Below are 17,449 nucleotides of genomic sequence, written 5' to 3'. Positions count from 1 at the left end.
TTTGTGTAGTTTGATGACTTAAAAATAATTAGTGGATAAAACTTTGCACCCCTTAAGCTGGTTCTAATGTCGCTTCAGTAAGCAAAGCAGAAATTAAAATTACACACAGGTGCACAAAGATAATATATGTGTATAAAACAAAACACGTGGCTTAGCAATATATGTATTTTTTTCCATTTTAAAAACTTATATTTAACACAAAATAATTTAAAAAAGGATTAATAATAGAAGAGTGACAATGATTTAAAATAAGATATGTGTTTGAAGCTTTAAAAATATGTTTTTTAAATAAAACATTTGTAAACAAAAATGTAAAAAAGGAATAATAACAGTGTATAAAATAAATAAATTAAAATGATACATGCGTATAAAGCAAACACATTCATTCATCATTCAAGTTGTACTGTTTCCTGTGTTTGGAATCTTTATTTGCACTTGATCTTGAAGTCAAGTAAAGATATTTTCTTTATATTTTAGTATTTTTCTGATCATTTGGTTCCTTCCAGTCCGACACTAATTATTTCCCATCTCTCAACTGAGTGCTGTTTGAGAGTTTGAAGCCTCTGGTGCCTTTGGGTGTCTTTTTGACATGAGGTAACATCTCCTCTTCTCCTCCTCCTTCTCCTTCCTGACTCAAGTTCAACAGGACTATGGCAATGATTACTGAGGAGCGTCCTCCGCCCGTCCTCCTGCTCCTCCCTCCTGTGTGTCCTGTAGTCTCAAAGACAATACTTCCAAGCCTTTTAAACGTTCGCTCCTGCAGGAACGCTTGAGAACGTTTCAGTTCTTGCTTGCACGTCTTGGAGTTCCGAAATACTCGTAATTGTAGCTGCGTATCAAAAGAATGCATTGGCTGCATTTCTGAATTGAACTGCTTTGCTATTCCGTGACAATCTCCTGAGAAAAAGAACCTGGATTAGTTTAGCAAAAGCAGAGCATAATGCTGTTGTGACGCTTCGGTGCGGCAGCAGCTGCGCTCAAATCTCTTCAGCGCTAATCTTGTCTTTCAAAAGCGCATGAGTCAACTAACCAGTGAAGTTCTTCTAGAAATCCGCCCCCCCAAACCCCCGTTGCTCTGTTCAGCATTTTTGCTGGAAATCTGGGGCACTAATTCTCAATTGCCAGGGGATAAGATTTGGACCTATGCATGCTCCTCACATGGCTTCAAACCTTCACTTCCCGTCTCTGGTGGTGGGATTTTGCCTCCAAGTCCTAACGGCAGCTCTGACACAGCTCCATGCACTTTTCCATGGAGCCGTTTTCATGTGTACGCTCCGAATGACCCCCAATATCCTCATCCTCCCACACTCTTGCAGTCCAACCTCTTCCCCATGGTGGCTATCAACCTTACAACCAACCTCACAGTCAAGCCTACAACCCTGCTGTGCTAGCTTACAACAACGACCAAGGAGGCCAAGATGAGGAGGAGGAGGAGGAAGAAGAGGACCCTTACTACCGCAGCTACCCCCATCAGCACTATCGCCAGCTTCACGGGCCTTCCCGCTCGGAAGATGTGGAGCTGAGGTCGCCGGGAGTCATCAGGAGGTTTTCCCGCAATGTCGTCGTCATGGAGGAGAGCGAGCAAGGAGGACTCAAGAGGAAGGATGCACCCTCCTCAAGTGATTGATCCCCAAACACACATCCATCATAAGCCGGACCCCCATACCCAGTAGCTCGCTGCATCTGGTCCAGTGATGTAAATATCCCACATGTATGATAACTCTGTAAAAAAAAAAAAAAAAAAGAAGAAGAAGAAGACAAGCAGTGCAAAAAGTGCCTGATTTTTGTTGTTGTTTTCATCGCCAAGTGAGACCACCCCTCTCGTCTTCACGCCTCTCCTTAGGTGCTCCTCTCTTTCACGTCTTACAGTGGAACCTCCAAAGTCAAACAATCCATGATGCCGGTTGATTTGTTCTACCTTCAAAATTGTACAGACATTTTTTTAAACTGTGCGTGCCTGGGAGGTGAGTCTCTTCACATGAACCTGATTACCCAACCCACCCCCTGGCCCCACGCCTACAAATAGCTGTGTACATTTCTTATTATCCATGTCGACTTATTGTCGCCTTCACATTGCTTCACATTTCTGATCCACACTCAGGTTTGGCACACGCACGCACGCAACCGATAACGGTTGAATCGAATGTGTTCCTCTCTAGTTCTTAATGATAAATGACACAACTGATGATAGAAATGAATAGAAAGACTTGAAATAGTCCAAAAGTCAAACCCCACGACACTCTCACTCGCCTGTGTACGCGATAAAGGCGTGTTATTTAATCAATCCATTATTGATGAATCCATTATCCAAGTACAATGAATGACAGCCGCCACCTTCCTCAATACAAATAAGACTGGAAACAATCCACAAAGTCACAGAAATTGTAGTCGTACAGCAGAAAAGAACTGTGCGAATGGCCGAGTGTGCGTAAGAGACGTGTGTACCACTTTCCCACGTCACTATTTCTGTGCTTGTCATCCTGTTTTCCCTCTTTGCATAGCTAGCGATGAAGTGTTTGTTTCTTAAGATCCCCATTAGCAGCTGCAATAGCGGTAGCTGTTCTTCCTGGGGTCTACAGACTTTTGAAAACATAGACATACACATGCACACCATGCAAGACAGTAAAGCACATACATACAAGTAGTACATTAGGTACTCACTGAAGAGCTATGCTGCAGTGTACATTTAGGAATCACAATAGCTCTTCATAAAGTGTATACATATACATGATACTCATACCCATACCCAGCTCAACACTGACCAGATAAATACAAATAATTATTAAAAATAAACAAACTACCAAAAATTGGACAATCATTTTAATGTAAATGTATACAGTCTCAATCTTTTATTCATTCCAAAAATCCAAAATTGTGGAAGTCACACCATATGAGTGATGTCTCGCACCATATACGTTCAATGAACGGTCGTGATCCAAGACGGTTTTGGTGATTTTTCCTTTGATAATTTTGGTGCAAATGTGATTTGTACAACTTTGGAGGTTGTGCTGTATTGAACAAGATGAGCCGGTAGCGCTTGTACAGGCAGCTTTCTCCAATGACACATCATCATGTACGTTTCTTTGTTGTCTGTTACCTGAACACTGTGGAATACATACGTGGTTTTTTATTATTACATTTTTTTTTATGACCCAATTCTTCATGTTGTCATCGTAGCGTAACTATGCTGTGCTGCAGTCAGCATTTGAGTCTGTTTGTTATGACGTCAAAGTTGATCTGTTTGTGGCATTATTTGTGTTACAGTCAAGTCATATAGTTTTTACAGGTCAAAACACCGAGGTGAAGGTCACAGTTCATGGTCACGGAAAGATGAAACACATCAAAAAGGTGAATTTTTGTGCAACCAAACTTGGTGGACATAGTAGTAGGTATATATACTGTATACTGTAGATACAGCAGATGCTCAACTGATTCCTTTTTGGTGGCGCTTGATGTTGACATTAAATGGGTGAAAAAATAAATAAAAATTAAACAAACCACATCGTCATACTACAAATTAACAGTGACATGGGTCATGGGATGCAGATGAAATGCTAAAAAAAAAAACTAAAAACATAAAATAAATATTTGTCCATTGAACTGTTATACATGCATTTTCTGTATTTTCTTCAGTAAATATCACAAAATTACGATGGAGTGTTTAGGGCCACATTGGGGGGAAAAAAAAAATCGGAGATTTCAAGAATAAAGTCGTAAATTTACGAGAAAACACTCGTAATATTACGAGAATAAAGTTGTAAATTTACGAGAGTAAGCTTGTAAATTTACGAGAAAAAACGTGGCATTGCCTGAGACAGCTATGAAAAGGGGGTCTTATGTGACCTTTGGCATGTGGAGGGGGCGGTGTCACTGCGCAATCCGTCCCAGAAACGCAATCGTTTCTACGCGTGTGCATAACGCATCTACATCTGGTCGGCCTATTTTTCAGCAGTCACATGTTAGTCATGTGTAATGTACGCCATCCATCGAGCTATTTTACGGCAGCAATATACATCCCCCCCCAAAAATGTGATTAAGACTTGCAAAATTACAACATAATCAATCCTTTTTTTAATATCATATCCATGCAAGTGGATAACTAATAAGCCCTCTTTTGCTGGTTCCATATTGAGTTTTTTTTTGTCACTGAAAATAAGCAAAACAAAAGCATTTGCTAGGAAGATATGTTTGGATGGATGGATGGTATTTCTCCATTTAGAAAAAAACCTCTAGCTGAATCCTCTACATTGATCCATCATTGCGCTCTGCTTTTGGTTGTTTACAATCTAATATAACTTTTATATTTTATATTTTATGTTTTATTCTGTTTAATTATTTATTATTATTTGTTTTATTATTAATTATTTGTTTTACTTTAACCGGATATGACGTTTACGCCTGCGCTACGTACAGTAGCTCCGTCTTGGTGGAGACGATAGAAGACGATAAAAACATCCGCGTGGTGACAAACTCTTTTAATAACAATCACTAATAAAAGAACCCCTCCCAATATATTACATATATGAAGGATGGATATTGACCATTCATGTTCATACATGTAAATTTACGAGAATAAAGTCGTCAATTTCTGCCTTTTTTTCTCGTAAACAACAACTTTATTTTCAAAATCTACGATTATTTTTTTTCCAATGTGGCCCCAATACTCCGTCTTACTAAATTTGCACATTTCCTGATCGAAAACGGGGCAGAAATGTGAGCTGAAGCTGTTGCTAACATTAAGCGCACGCAGCTTTAGGTACAGCAGCTGTTTTAGCAACGAGTCAAATGCTTTAAAGATATTTTTATGAATGAATTTGACTGTCAAAATGGATGATTACATTTCCAAGCTCAACAGAAGGTGATCAGACTTTTCCAACAAAGTATCAGAGCTTTCCTGGAGGACAGGGTGCATGTACTTCATAAACACATAAAAGGTAAGACCACAAATGTTTTTCAGTTTCTAAAAAAAAATGTAAATGGTACTACGAAGTATTTGAAAATGAGGTTTTCAATGAAAGTGAATTGTGCTCATGTTTTCTTTAATGAGAAAGCTGTTTTCGCATTAAAAAAAAACTCCAAAGGAGTCAACAGCCATCGACCTCACCACACATCACAGCAATTGAAAGGTTTTGTTTAGTGCTTTCCAGATATGTAAATGTAATCACTGGTCCTCTCGTAATGGTGAAAAAATGTTTAAAAATTGCATCAAAAAGATCACAAAACTTACAAACCTCACAAATCAATGCAGTGGCGATGGCCCAAGGTTTTCCCTAGGAACTTTCGACCTTCGACCTTCAGTTCAAAAGTTTGGTTTGGTTTTGGTTTGGTTTGGTTTAGTAACAAAATAAGTAACAAAGTAAAAACTATTTGTCAACATGTATCAGCATTTTCCATACTTGTTGATAAATGTGACACAAACATGTGACAAAAACAAGAAGTGTACATGACAACGCAGACGTGACATTACCAAGTGGACGTGGCAGGCTGCATTGCTAGGATACCAGCTGTTCTTATTCATTTCTTTTATTGCTTGCTTGGGAAGCCATTTCACTCCTCGGGTGACCGCTGACCTCATTTAAAAGTCCAACAAAACCAGTTGGGACTTGCACACAAACAAGTCACATTATGAAACGTGTCTCAGCACTCATCACTATCGCATGAAAGTATTTCTTGTTTGCTTTGATAACCAATAAAGCTGTAATTACACAATAATGTATGCGGACATTGTTCAATGTGCAGCAACTGCCCTACTGACACAAATATAAGACAGGTAAATAAAGACGAGATGTCTTATAGCCATCCCTCGTTTCTCGCCGTTAATTGGTTCCAGACCCAACTGTGATAAGTGAATTTCCGCCAAGTAGGATTTCTTGAAATAAATGGATTATTTTCGTAGTTACAGCATAGAAAACCTGTTTATGACCTTCTAAATGTTTTTTTAACATTATTGGAGTCCTCTAAACATGAAATAACACCCCTATGGCTAACAGAAAATATACATAATATAGACTTGCACGTTAGCATTGTTTCTTTTTTCACTTCTTGCGTGACTAATGGAATGTAGAGTTCTTATAGAGTCACACAGAGTCTGATGTCCTTGTTAAGTTTTATTGCCAACCTTAACGCCAATAGGAGTACTCAATTTCAACACAGAACACAGTTCAGCGCATACACTTGTCTCGTCCTCCTCCTCGTGGCAGCAACAACAACACTTCTCCTTTATCCACCAATGAAATGAACAGCGAGGTGCGTTCACGAAAAGCAGAACTTATCAACATTACAACACCAACAGGTCATTACAGTAACATGACTACTACATATCAATGCTTTTTATGAATGTCTTATACAGCAATCCCTTGTTTATCGCGGTAAATTCCGTCGGCTCCAGCGATAAGTGAATTTCCACAAAATAGGATTCCTTATTTGTAAAATGAATATTTTGGTAGTTAGAGGAAACAAAACCTGTTTACGACCTTCTAAACATGCTTTTTTAGCATTATTAGAGCCCTCAAGACATGAAGTAACACCCCTATAGTCACTTTACACTTTTATTACCCAATATAGTAGACATAATAATAGAAAATATGACATCTTAGACATAAATAAGTCATAACATAGACTCACACGTTAGCATTGACTGCATACTTCCTGCAGTGGCTATTGTCTCATCAACGTTACTGACACCGAGTGACCAGTGTAGAATACTACTGTATTGCCGCTGCTTGTGGTTAAGGAGAGGCTCATTGTGCACTTCAATCATTTATGAGCAAGCAGAGAACACATATGCAGTGAGTATTAACACAGGAGCTGCTGTCGGCCCCCAACTCAAACGCCACTCGCACTCAACACTGCTAAACACAGTCAACTCTAGCTAGGTGACGTCACACACATCACTTCCCAGGACCCGCACACATTAAGTCACAGATATTACACTACATATCATGTATTCTGAATGCATGATATTTATGTTTTTGCTCATTTGGCCATTATTATGCTTCAAAATATTTTATTTAGGCAAAGAATATTTACAATTTGCTTGAATATGCTTTTTTTGTCTAATATTAGGCCGTATTCAACCACTAAACAGCGATCATTTATTTTTTATCAAGACAGTCGTCCCTTGCAACATCACAGTTTTTCAAAAATTAATTAATAAATGATTGCCGTTTTGTGGCTGACTACGGCCTATTTTTAGTCAAAAAATAATCATGAAAAACAAGTTATATGTCGTATTCTGGTCATTAGGCGCCAGTGAGGTTACACTGAAGAGACACACTGCATGTAGTCAGCCATGGAAAGTCAGACATGACAGTGAAAATAAGTCCCCCTCTCATTCCATGTGGAAGTGGTAAGCTTTTGGCGTCTTACTTTGTCCTTCTTCACCACTCCGTTTGAAACCCTTTCTTAAGTTTGGAATGAGTAACTTGGAGAGGCTAACTAGTTAGCTCGGCAGCTTGCTATTATGCTAGTGGCGACCGTCTTTTATGTCCCTGCAGTGATCTCGTAACCTGTGCAATGTGGTGTAAACCAACAATAATGGGAGTGTAAAGGTGACTATGGGGGTGTTATTTCATGGCTAGCGGACTCTAATAATGTTAAAAAAAACATGTTTAGAAAGTCATAAACAGGTTTTCTAAGCTCTACTAGGAAAATATTCTGTTTATTAATATTGAATCCTACTTTGCACCAGGTCTGAGACAAATTAACCACCATAAACGAGGGACAACTATTTGTATTTTAGTTCATTTAATCATTTTTATGCTTTTATGCTTATGCTGCGTAATTTAGGTCAAAAATATGTAACATTGTTTTAAACACGTACACTTCATGACTAATAAGCAATACTCAACCACAAATCAGCGATGATTTATTAATGAATATATTTTGAAAACCTTGATACAGTGAAGCTGTGAAATTCAACCTGGGTTAAGTGGAGAGGGACGATGATTTGGCAACGAGAGAATTATACAGTACATGAAAACCAAAAGGTGGCATCAATTGAGTTTTTCTTCCTGCCACTCACACACACCAGTGACCTGAAGAGAGCAGATAAGAAATGTTTGTCTCAAAGTTATTTCACAATTTTAATTATTTTGTCTTGAAAAAATGTTTCCAAAAAACAGTGTTTGTCTTATACTGTGTTTTTTTTTAATAGTGCTTTTACATGTGTGTTAAAAATGTCTCAACAAGAAGGTCTATTCAACTGTTTATTAGATTTGAACACAGTGGAAAAACCCAAATATAATGCATCCCACGTAGTACAGTCCGTGTGAAAAGATGTCCATGTGGGTGTAGCCGTGCTTTCAACTTTGCCGCGTTGCTGTCATTGCATCTTGTAGTCTTCAGGTCTATGCAGTGGAGACAATATGGATGGCAGAAGGAGACGGTGACAGATTATAACTTTATTCTAGAGGACACCAAACGCATCATAGTGTACTTTTTTTGTTGTGTTACTGTTGTTCCTGTTTAATATCGGGCTGCAAACAGATATGATCAGGCTGAGATGTTTGGGCTTTCATTCACAAGGCGCAATATCCACGTCTGTGTTGTTTATCTTCTGTCTGAGCACTTGTTTCTCTTGTGTGTGTGTGTGTGTGTGTGTGTGTGTTTGTTTCTAGGTCCTGGGAGAATATTAACTGTGTTTAATAAAGGGCAATGATTAAAATCGCCCTTCGTGACCTGACACACACACACACACACACACACACACACACACAATGAGAGCGTAAAACGAATGAAGAAAACAAGAGTGAACATTAACAAGAGGGAGGCCTCTCTCTTAAATAAACCAGCATTAGCTTGACCTTGACGACCACACTGATTGGCTGGAATCCAGTAAACACGGCATAGCTCATTTATCACTAAACACACACATTTTATGTGTGTTCCATGTCCCTTTCCCAAACGTTTCCCAAGCAGCAGATCCAAACTAGGTGTGTGGTTCCTCCTGACTGTACAGTACATACCTTTTTACGTTATTTTATAAAAAGTGTTTCCTCGCTACATCGCGGTTCACCTTTCGCGGACTCGCTGTTTCGCAGAGTTTGTTAGTGCAATTTTAGTGCTTTTTGTTTTTTTACATCGTATGAACACGCATTGTGTTCTGCATCCTGATTGGCTAAGGGAGAACCTGCCAATTGTGTTCTGTTGGCTGTAGACCATTGTCGATCAATCAATCTCCTTCATGCCAAACTGCCGTGTTTCCTGTTGTCTGATCGCTAGCAAACAGCTTGCAGAGACTCTGAACTCTGTATATTTTTGCACGTTTTGTCCCCAACAAAACCCACAATGTCGACGAAACGTTCTGCACCCAAAAAACAGAGGAAAATGCTAACGATTGCACAAAAAGTTGGACTTCTGGACTGAAGGAAGGTAGACGTTACACGGCTGTAGGGCGCCATTACCGAATAAATGAATCTTCGGTTGGAGAAGGCGAAATACGCATGAGTCACTTAATTTCTTGTGTCCAAGCTCACAGCTTGATCATTGAAATTCAAACGAAGGTTCTGAGTGTTTAAACAAGAGAGAAATGTGAGAAAATGTTCAAGCCTCTGTGAGTAAAAACAAAGTTGGCTACTTCGTGGATTTCACTTATTGCAGGCTATTTGGGAACCTTTCCCCCGCAATAAACGAGGAAACACTGTAATCTATAAATAGATCATAAGCATTGAGAATAATGTGCAATCTGCACAAGGAGCAGAAGTGTAGCAGGAGGAGGAAGGACAACCTGATGGTGCACAAGTCAGGATGCTCCCAACAATGTTTACTACGGGGTGACGGTGTTATTGTTATTAATATTAATATGATGACAGCAAACTGACTGGCGCTCACACTGTCATCGACTGCAGAAATACTCTTGACAAGCCATGAATATCATTACAGCGGCCCGCAAAAAAAAAAAAAGTCATCAACATTTTTATATTCAGTGTTTGTCACAGCAGCATCAACAGAAACGGCATAATCAGAGACGACGGACATTTAAATCCATATGAACACGTAAGCAGAATCTCAAAAGCTGCTCCTGTGCCCCCCTGTGAAAAAGTTCCCCCCTGTGCAAAAGTTTGCACACATTTAGAATGAAATAAATATGGTTATTAGATAATAATAATTAAATAAATAATTAAATAGATAACTAAAATAAAAATGAAGTTATTACATTTCCCAGTGAGTAAACTGTGAAATATAATAATTTTAATGAATCAATTTATACTTTATATCTTTTTATTTAATTTGTAGTCCTTTTTTAATGATTTTGTATATTTTTTATGATGCTGGAATGCCATGGAATGCAACAGGAAATACATTCATTTGTCTGATGCACCCACTGGGATCAATAATTGAGACTGGCTAAATTATTTATTTTATCTTAGCACAGAAAACCCATATGCAACTACCGTAACTTAAATGCTTTGAACGCTTCAGCTTGTACAGCGGTGCAGCTAATTTATGGCTAAAGTTTAATCTCACGACATCTCTTTTACTTCAGAACAACTACTAGTTGTTAAAATACTGTACCGCTCACGAGTCAGTGAAGAAACGATAGCGCTTTCTTTGGCAGGAGCCAATCACAAGCTATCAGTGCACTCACAACGAGCTTGTCAACCCATTGGACGTCAGTGGAGGTCAGTATATAAATCAGCATAACAACATAACAGTCTGACTCACGGTGTCATCTTTCAAAGAACACTTTACTAAAAGCAATAAATTCATCACACAGCAACTTAACACTCAAACGGCGTAAATACAATTATGTCCCAATATGACTTTAACATTTTTTTTAAACATTTGAAAATTCTCCCATAAAGGCATTGCGTCTGAGCAACGCATTCATTGGGGCACTGCAATGACGTCACCTTCCGTCTTTTTGCTTTGGGCTCCGGGTCTTCCGACTCCCTCTGGTGGACAGAAGCAGCATTGCAGCACCATTTTCTATGCTTTCTGTGCTCTCCTCCAATCAAATGGTTTTCTCAAACAAAATGCATTATGGGAACACTTTAAATGTTGGGTTTTTTCCACATAAAACTCGTATTGATACAGCTATGTATATTTCTGAGGTACAACACTTGAGTCTTAGTTGCTGTGTGATGAGTTTAATGTTGTTTGTAAGATGAAACCATGAGTCAGACTTTTATATTGAGTAATGATCTCCTGCAATTTCCAATGGGTTGCCAAGCTCGTCACGAGTTTATTCATAGCTCATGATTGGCTCCTGTCAAAGATCTGATTGGTCCTCACAGAGTCATGCGTGCCACAATATGCCACTTTATGGCGTGGACATATGCGGCTTATACACCAGTGCAGTTTATATGCGGTTTAGTGGGTCCGGCTTATACACTGGAATTTACGATAGCTTCTAGTAGATTTTTCCCCTAAAACATTTGTTCATCATAAGTCACATTTTTATATTTTTAAAATGACTTATTCTTTAAAAAAAAAAAAAAAAAAAGTGGCGTAAAAAACGTATGATTTGCTAAGAAATGAATGGATAATTGAGTTTATTTCCTGACAAGAGATGGAACAAACAGTGTTGTTAAAGCTAAGAGACCAAAAATGTAAAGGATAAATTTTGGGCTACATATTATGTTCAGCTTTCTGTACATATGTACTGTATATTGGGTATTTTGCAGCAGAAACAAATCTGTGCTCCAATGAATACTAGTAAGTATAAGTGGGATGGAGTATTTATGTCTTTAGTGGGACACTAAAGAGTCTCTATGGAGTTTTCTCTTCTTCTTTATGATATGAGCAGCTGCAGTGTTGGAAACCATCTGGAGCTCCTCTAGGAACAGCCAGGAGCTTGAAATGATCACTCAACATCGCCCCCTGCTGGTTGACTATCACCATACAGTTTCTTACGTTGTTACGCAGTGTTGTACTTACGGCGTCCATAACCTGGGGAAGGCGTCTATCTCCTCCTGCGTGTACTCGCTGAGCTTCCTGGGAACTTCTCTGGGCTGAGGCAGCTCCTCGGTCAGGTTGGCGCGGATGTCTTCAGGCAGCTCCTAATGATGGCAAGGTCAAAAAATAAAGGTATGAGAGAAGGTGGACATAAAACAGAGGGGAGACAGGGAGGGGTCTTTCTGAGCTCTTATTGGATGATCTCTGCTTTGCTGAAGGGCACCTCAGCACTGCTCAGGAAGCAAACTAGCAACCCCTCCTCCTTATTTCAATCAGTATGACCCATAAGTAGTCTTCTACTTAGCCAAGTCCTTCCATGCTCTAAAAACCTTTGCATGACCTTCAAAATGAGTCTCTGAGGCCTTGCCAGTGTGTGATTAATCACTGGAGGTGTGTGGACATAAATATTCATTAAGACATGAAAAAGATACTTCACACACCATACTTGTACTTGAGGGTGTTGTAGTAGGGAATGCTGGCATGTTCCTCCCAATGGAAGCGCTTCCTGGGAATTATGCATGCATGCTACATAGTATGTGACAGGCTCCATGCGCCACCTACTGCTAATAGTGTGCATTACAAGGAAAACTAATTTTCAACAGGGGGACAAAATAACACAATTATATATATATTTATGATATATATTTATGTCATTGCTTGTGACTTTTTATGCTTAAGTGTACGGCAACTTGAACAAGGTGATATAATAAAATTACTTTTATTGAATTAAAACTCTTAACGTTCTATAATAATTGAAGCCAATACAAAACATGTTTTTCATTATTTAATATCTTTACACTTGAAAGACTTTTCCCCCTGATTCATTTTATTTCGTAATACTGTGTCTTCAAAAAATAATTTATTGTAATATTACAACTTTATTCTTCTGAAATTAAGAAATTACCACTTTTTTGTCTTAAAATCAGACTTTTTTTCTTGTTAAAATACAAATGTATGCTTTTTTTTTTTTTTTTTTTTTTACAACTTCTCTGGTTAAATTATCACTTTTTCCCCTCATATTATTACTTTTAGCTCATAATATCACAACTTTATTCCTGTAAAAGTACAACTTCAAATCACGAAAAAATTTAAATTTGATTGATACATTTTCCCCCAAAAAATAGGGTTGGCTTATAGTCAGGGTAATTCAAATCAATTCCAAAAATTCTGTAGTAGTATGACTTCATTCTTGTTAAATTACAAAGGTATTCTTTTAATAACCTCACCTAATGTTAGGTTAATTGGCGACTCTAAATTGGCCATGTATGTATCCAGGTATGAATGGGAGTGTCTATATGTGCCCTGGGTTTGGCTGGCGACCAGTCCAGGGTGTACCCCGCCTGTCGCCCGAAGCCAGCTGGGATAGGCTCCAGCATGCCCCCGCCACCCTAATGAGGAGAAGCGGCATAGAAAATGGATGGATGGATGGATTCTTTTAATATTTCAAGTTTATTCTTATAGTACAACTTATTTCTTGGGGGGAAAAATTCTCTTAGTATATGATTTTATTATTATAAAATCAAAAATGTATTCTGGTCAAATTAGCATTTAGGGCTAAATTCTTCTGAAATGAAAATCTTTTTTTCCTCACAATATTGCAACTTTAATCTTGTTTAGTACAATAACAACTTTTCCTTTGTGATAATTTGACTTTGTCCTCGTAATAAAAGAAAAATGCAGCAGACATTCCCTTGAGCGATGTCTTACATCAAGAAAAGTGATAGTTGTGTTAGTGCGCAGAGATGATGATGAGCCCAAACCTACGTGTTCAGGAAAGAGGTGTAAGCGCTGCATCATGGTGCGGCGGTGTAGGTTCTTGGGCAGCATGCCGTACACCGCTAGCTTCACTATCTGGTGACAAAAGAGCATTTGAAACCGTGAGTGTGCACAGTGACAGGGAAGTGTGCTCAGACCCACATGAATGATAATTGGGCGGGTGTGCTATCAGGTCTTTGTTGTGCTTACAGCTTTCGGGTCTTTTTGGTGGAGCTGAGCAGCAGTGACTTGTTTGAAGCCCCCTGGATAACTTTGGAAAAGACAAAGAATACATTTATTAGTCAAAAAACACACACTGGACTTTGAAGGCCTTTTAGGGCCTTTTAGGAGTTAGGGGCATGTCACTTCATTTATCTTTGGTCCTTTATCATGCAACTACATTAACAATTTATATTTATGCTGCACTAGCAACACTAAAATGGCCTTTTCTTAAATCAGGTTTTATTGAATCCATTTACCCCGTGTGGGATGAGTAGACTTTCTGCTCCCATTTATTTCCAGAGAAGGCGATGTGTTTGGTGTTTATCACCACCACATGATCACCACAGTCACCTGCACACACAACACACATTTCATGTCATGGTAGCAACCACAACCATTAGTAGATTAGATAGTAGATTATTTTATTATTATTTACTACCACCACCAAAGGTGGCCTGTAAATAAATAAAAAGCAGAGAGTTTTTTACCTTGGTAATAATAATAATAATAATAATGTAATTAAAATAGATAATAATTCTAATTAATCATGGATTATTATAAATAATAAATCAATGAGTGTTATAGAAAAAGTGTTTGCCCTGTCCCTGATTTCTTTTTTTTTTTACCTGTTTGTCACACTTAAATGTTTCAGATAATCAAATAAATTTAAATATTAGTCAATGACAACACAACTGAACACAAAATGCAATTTTTAAATAAAGCATTTTATTATTAAGGGAGAAAAAAAATCCAAACCTACATGGAAGTGATTGCCCCCTAAACCTCATAACTGGTTGGGCCACCCTTAGCAGCAACAACTGCCATCAAGCGTTTGTGATAACTTGCAATGAGTCTCTTACAGCGCTGTGGAGGAATTTTGGCCCACTCATCTTGGCAGAATTCATGGTTTCATTTATCACAGCAAGTCTTCCAGGTCCTGAAGCAGCAAAACAGCCCCAGACCTTCACACTACCACCGCTATATTTTACCGTTGGTATGATGTTCTTTTTCTGAAATGCGGTGTTACATTTAAGCCAGATGTAATTTCCAAAAAGTTTAACTTTTCTCTTGCCTGACCACAGAGTATTTTCCCAAAGGTCTTGGGGATCATCAAGATGTTTTCTGGCAAAATTGAGACAAGCCTTAATGTTTTTTTTGTTCAGCTGTGGTTTTCGTCAAGGAACTGCAGGCCGTTTTTGCCCAGTGTCTTTCTTATGGAATTTTTTTCTCCCTTAATAATAAAAAGCTTCATTGAAAAACTGCAATTTGTGTTGAACATGAACTGAGAACATTGCAAAACTGTTCATTTAATGGCAAAGTTGCTGAAAGCACTTAAAGTGAGAGTCAAAAATGTCGAGCCTCCTTTTGTTACCTGACCTATTTAGTCCAATTGTACTATGTTGCTAGTACAAAGTACAACATTTTGTACTATTTGACATAAACCTAAAGTTAATTTGATGTAATATGAATACATGTGAAATGAATTGTTCAGTAATACATTTAGATAATCAATGATTGATGAAGCCCATGAACGTAGAAGGCACTTGTAGCTCTGAGCTAGCTAGATGCCGCCAGCCAGGCAATATGTGTAAACAAAAATGCCAGAAAGTCAAATGAGATTGAAACGTGAGTGATCACACACGCTCATAGATAGGCTTAGCATGTGACAAGCCGTCATCAATTGACAACACATTTTACGGGCTATTATTCATTCTCCCGGTAATAACAAAGTGAAAGTCAACACAAGACGTGTCGCGTATCTGGTCACACGTGCAAGTGTCAGTACACGTAGCGTTAAATTAACAAACTCTAAAATAAAAACACAACAGCACTGGTGTCATCTCGAATATGTAGCCTTACCTTTTGGTAGTGGTCTGAGGTGTTGTGAGCTACTCGGCGTGTTATGGCAAAGTGTCAATGCGCCAGTAACGTATTTTGATCGGTGTAAAAATGTTAAACATAATATTAAAAATAGTAACGGTTAATTTGCACGTCACATTATATGTAAATGGAGTGTTGTTGGCGCTTTATGGAGGCTTTTTCCGATTTGGTATGCATAATAAGTTTGTGCCATTACGTGCAGTAATGAGCTGTCTCGTATCTGTTTTTATATCAATCGGACACACAGAAAAGAGAAAGACAAATGTGTTCATGTCTCACATAAGGATTGTGGATGATGGACAAAAAAAATGTTTAGTGCAGTTTTCCTTTAAGAATGAACCATTAGATTGTGTGTGTAAACAACTCACTGAGTGCATGGTAAATAGGTTTGTGCTTCCCTTGCAGTCTAACAGAGCACATGGATGCTATCTTCCCAGGAGGTTGCATCCTGGCATCAATTAGGAACCATGAGCGAGCGAAGGTCGCCCATTGCTGAAAAGATGCAGATACAGTACATACATTAAAATGATTACATTATTTCTATGAAATACGACCAACGCAAATCATAACATAAATGCCAGATTGTGTCTTCTTTCAAACATTACATTCCGATAGGAAATGCATTTAAATGACCAATAGCCCATGCATATGAATACATTTATTGGCTGTACTGTACTTCCCAAAACAACGCTAATAAACATATTAATGACATTCTTACACATCTGATATACGATGCATTGCATTTCACATCTACTGTAGTTGCTGCCCCTAATGAGGATATGCGGCATAAAAAAGGATGGATGGAAGGATGGGTAGTTGCTGCCTTAGATGTGAAATTGAACTGCTTGTCTACACAATGTGTAGCAGAAATAAAACACAGTGGCGGTGCAAAACAGAAACAGGCTAAATGAGTTAAGAATGCTCATTTCCAAAATGTATTAATGTATGCAAACCCCATATATATATATATACATATATATATAGTGAAAGGGTACATAAAGCTTATTATGAGCTATGAGCATACCGCCAAATGATATTAGCTTATAAACGCGTGGTCATGTTCAATGACCAATACTGCATATACATATTGTCCAACAAATTCGATTCTGCGGCTCGTAGTGATTAACAATTTTGAGCTGAACTAAATTGAGTGTGTTGGGTGTGAAACTGGTATTTTTAAAAAATCCTCAACTATGCGATGCCTTTGCAAAATATATTTATCGGGCGTTCGTAGCTAGTGGTTGAAGCCTAACAGCGTGAACTGCGATGCGGGTAACCAAAACAATGAATAGCTACAAAAGAGGTGGTAGTGTCATGTAAAAATATATTACCTGTGCAGATCTAGAGAAACTTGACATTTTGATGACACTATAGCAACATCCTCAACATATTTGACCCTCAACGTGAATGGCTGTGCATCTGGGATTTGTATTCGTTTGGAACGTTGGTGTGTAAATGTAACGTTCCGCATACAACGCGTACGCTTTATCCTGCATACAAGTTTTGTTCTGTTAATTATGTGGTATTTAGATAATGTGGTTTATGTCGTGTATTGTAAATAGATTACAGGACCGCTTTGGCATGGTGTTGCATTTTAAAATGCATTCAAGCTTGACCATATATCTTTGAGCCTGACTCTCTCGTATTGTATACGGATTTATTTTGCTGTGACACACAGTAAACTTCTTTCCGG

The 17,449-nt window shown here is 38.3% G+C and overlaps 2 protein-coding genes across 7 annotated transcripts in view; one reads left to right on the top strand and one right to left on the bottom strand.

Moving 5' to 3' along the window:
• col14a1a (collagen, type XIV, alpha 1a) overlaps positions 1 to 5,307 on the top strand; it is a 176,517-nt gene extending 171,210 nt beyond the window's left edge. For 4 of the 6 annotated variants that reach the window (XM_054780660.1, XM_054780659.1, XM_054780658.1 and 1 more), the window contains one exon: positions 1,317 to 5,307. In XM_054780660.1, the coding sequence (XP_054636635.1) occupies positions 1,317 to 1,627 (311 nt within the window). In that variant the 3' untranslated portion in view covers positions 1,628 to 5,307. Of the gene's footprint in view, positions 1 to 638 lie in introns of all 6 variants that reach the window. The other 2 variants (XM_054780662.1, XM_054780661.1) reach the window with 1 other exon arrangement.
• Positions 5,308 to 5,805: 498 nt separating this feature from the next.
• Positions 5,806 to 17,225, bottom strand: mrpl13 (mitochondrial ribosomal protein L13). The gene is made up of 7 exons (XM_054780676.1): positions 17,088 to 17,225; positions 16,125 to 16,248; positions 14,133 to 14,226; positions 13,864 to 13,924; positions 13,663 to 13,749; positions 11,881 to 12,002; positions 5,806 to 8,348 (listed from the first exon to the last, which is right to left on the bottom strand). The coding sequence occupies exons 1-7, from the start codon at positions 17,112 to 17,114 to the stop codon at positions 8,324 to 8,326; spliced, it is 540 nt and encodes a 179-aa protein (XP_054636651.1). The 5' UTR covers positions 17,115 to 17,225; the 3' UTR covers positions 5,806 to 8,323.
• Between the last annotated feature and the right edge of the window lie 224 nt (positions 17,226 to 17,449).

This window comes from Dunckerocampus dactyliophorus, chromosome 7, assembly GCF_027744805.1.
Source record: "Dunckerocampus dactyliophorus isolate RoL2022-P2 chromosome 7, RoL_Ddac_1.1, whole genome shotgun sequence".
Taxonomy (NCBI): Eukaryota; Metazoa; Chordata; class Actinopteri; order Syngnathiformes; family Syngnathidae; genus Dunckerocampus; species Dunckerocampus dactyliophorus.
This window is presented reverse-complemented; position numbering and strand designations above follow the sequence as displayed.

Coding starts and splice junctions, on each gene's coding strand:
- mrpl13 (XM_054780676.1), bottom strand. CDS start 17,114: ATGTCAAGTTTCTCTAGATCTGCACAG. Junction 16,249..17,087: donor GTTTCTCTAGATCTGCACAG/GTAATATATTTT, acceptor GCATCTTTTCAG/CAATGGGCGACCTTCGCTCG. Junction 13,750..13,863: donor ACCAAAAAGACCCGAAAGCT/GTAAGCACAACA, acceptor TTTTGTCACCAG/ATAGTGAAGCTAGCGGTGTA.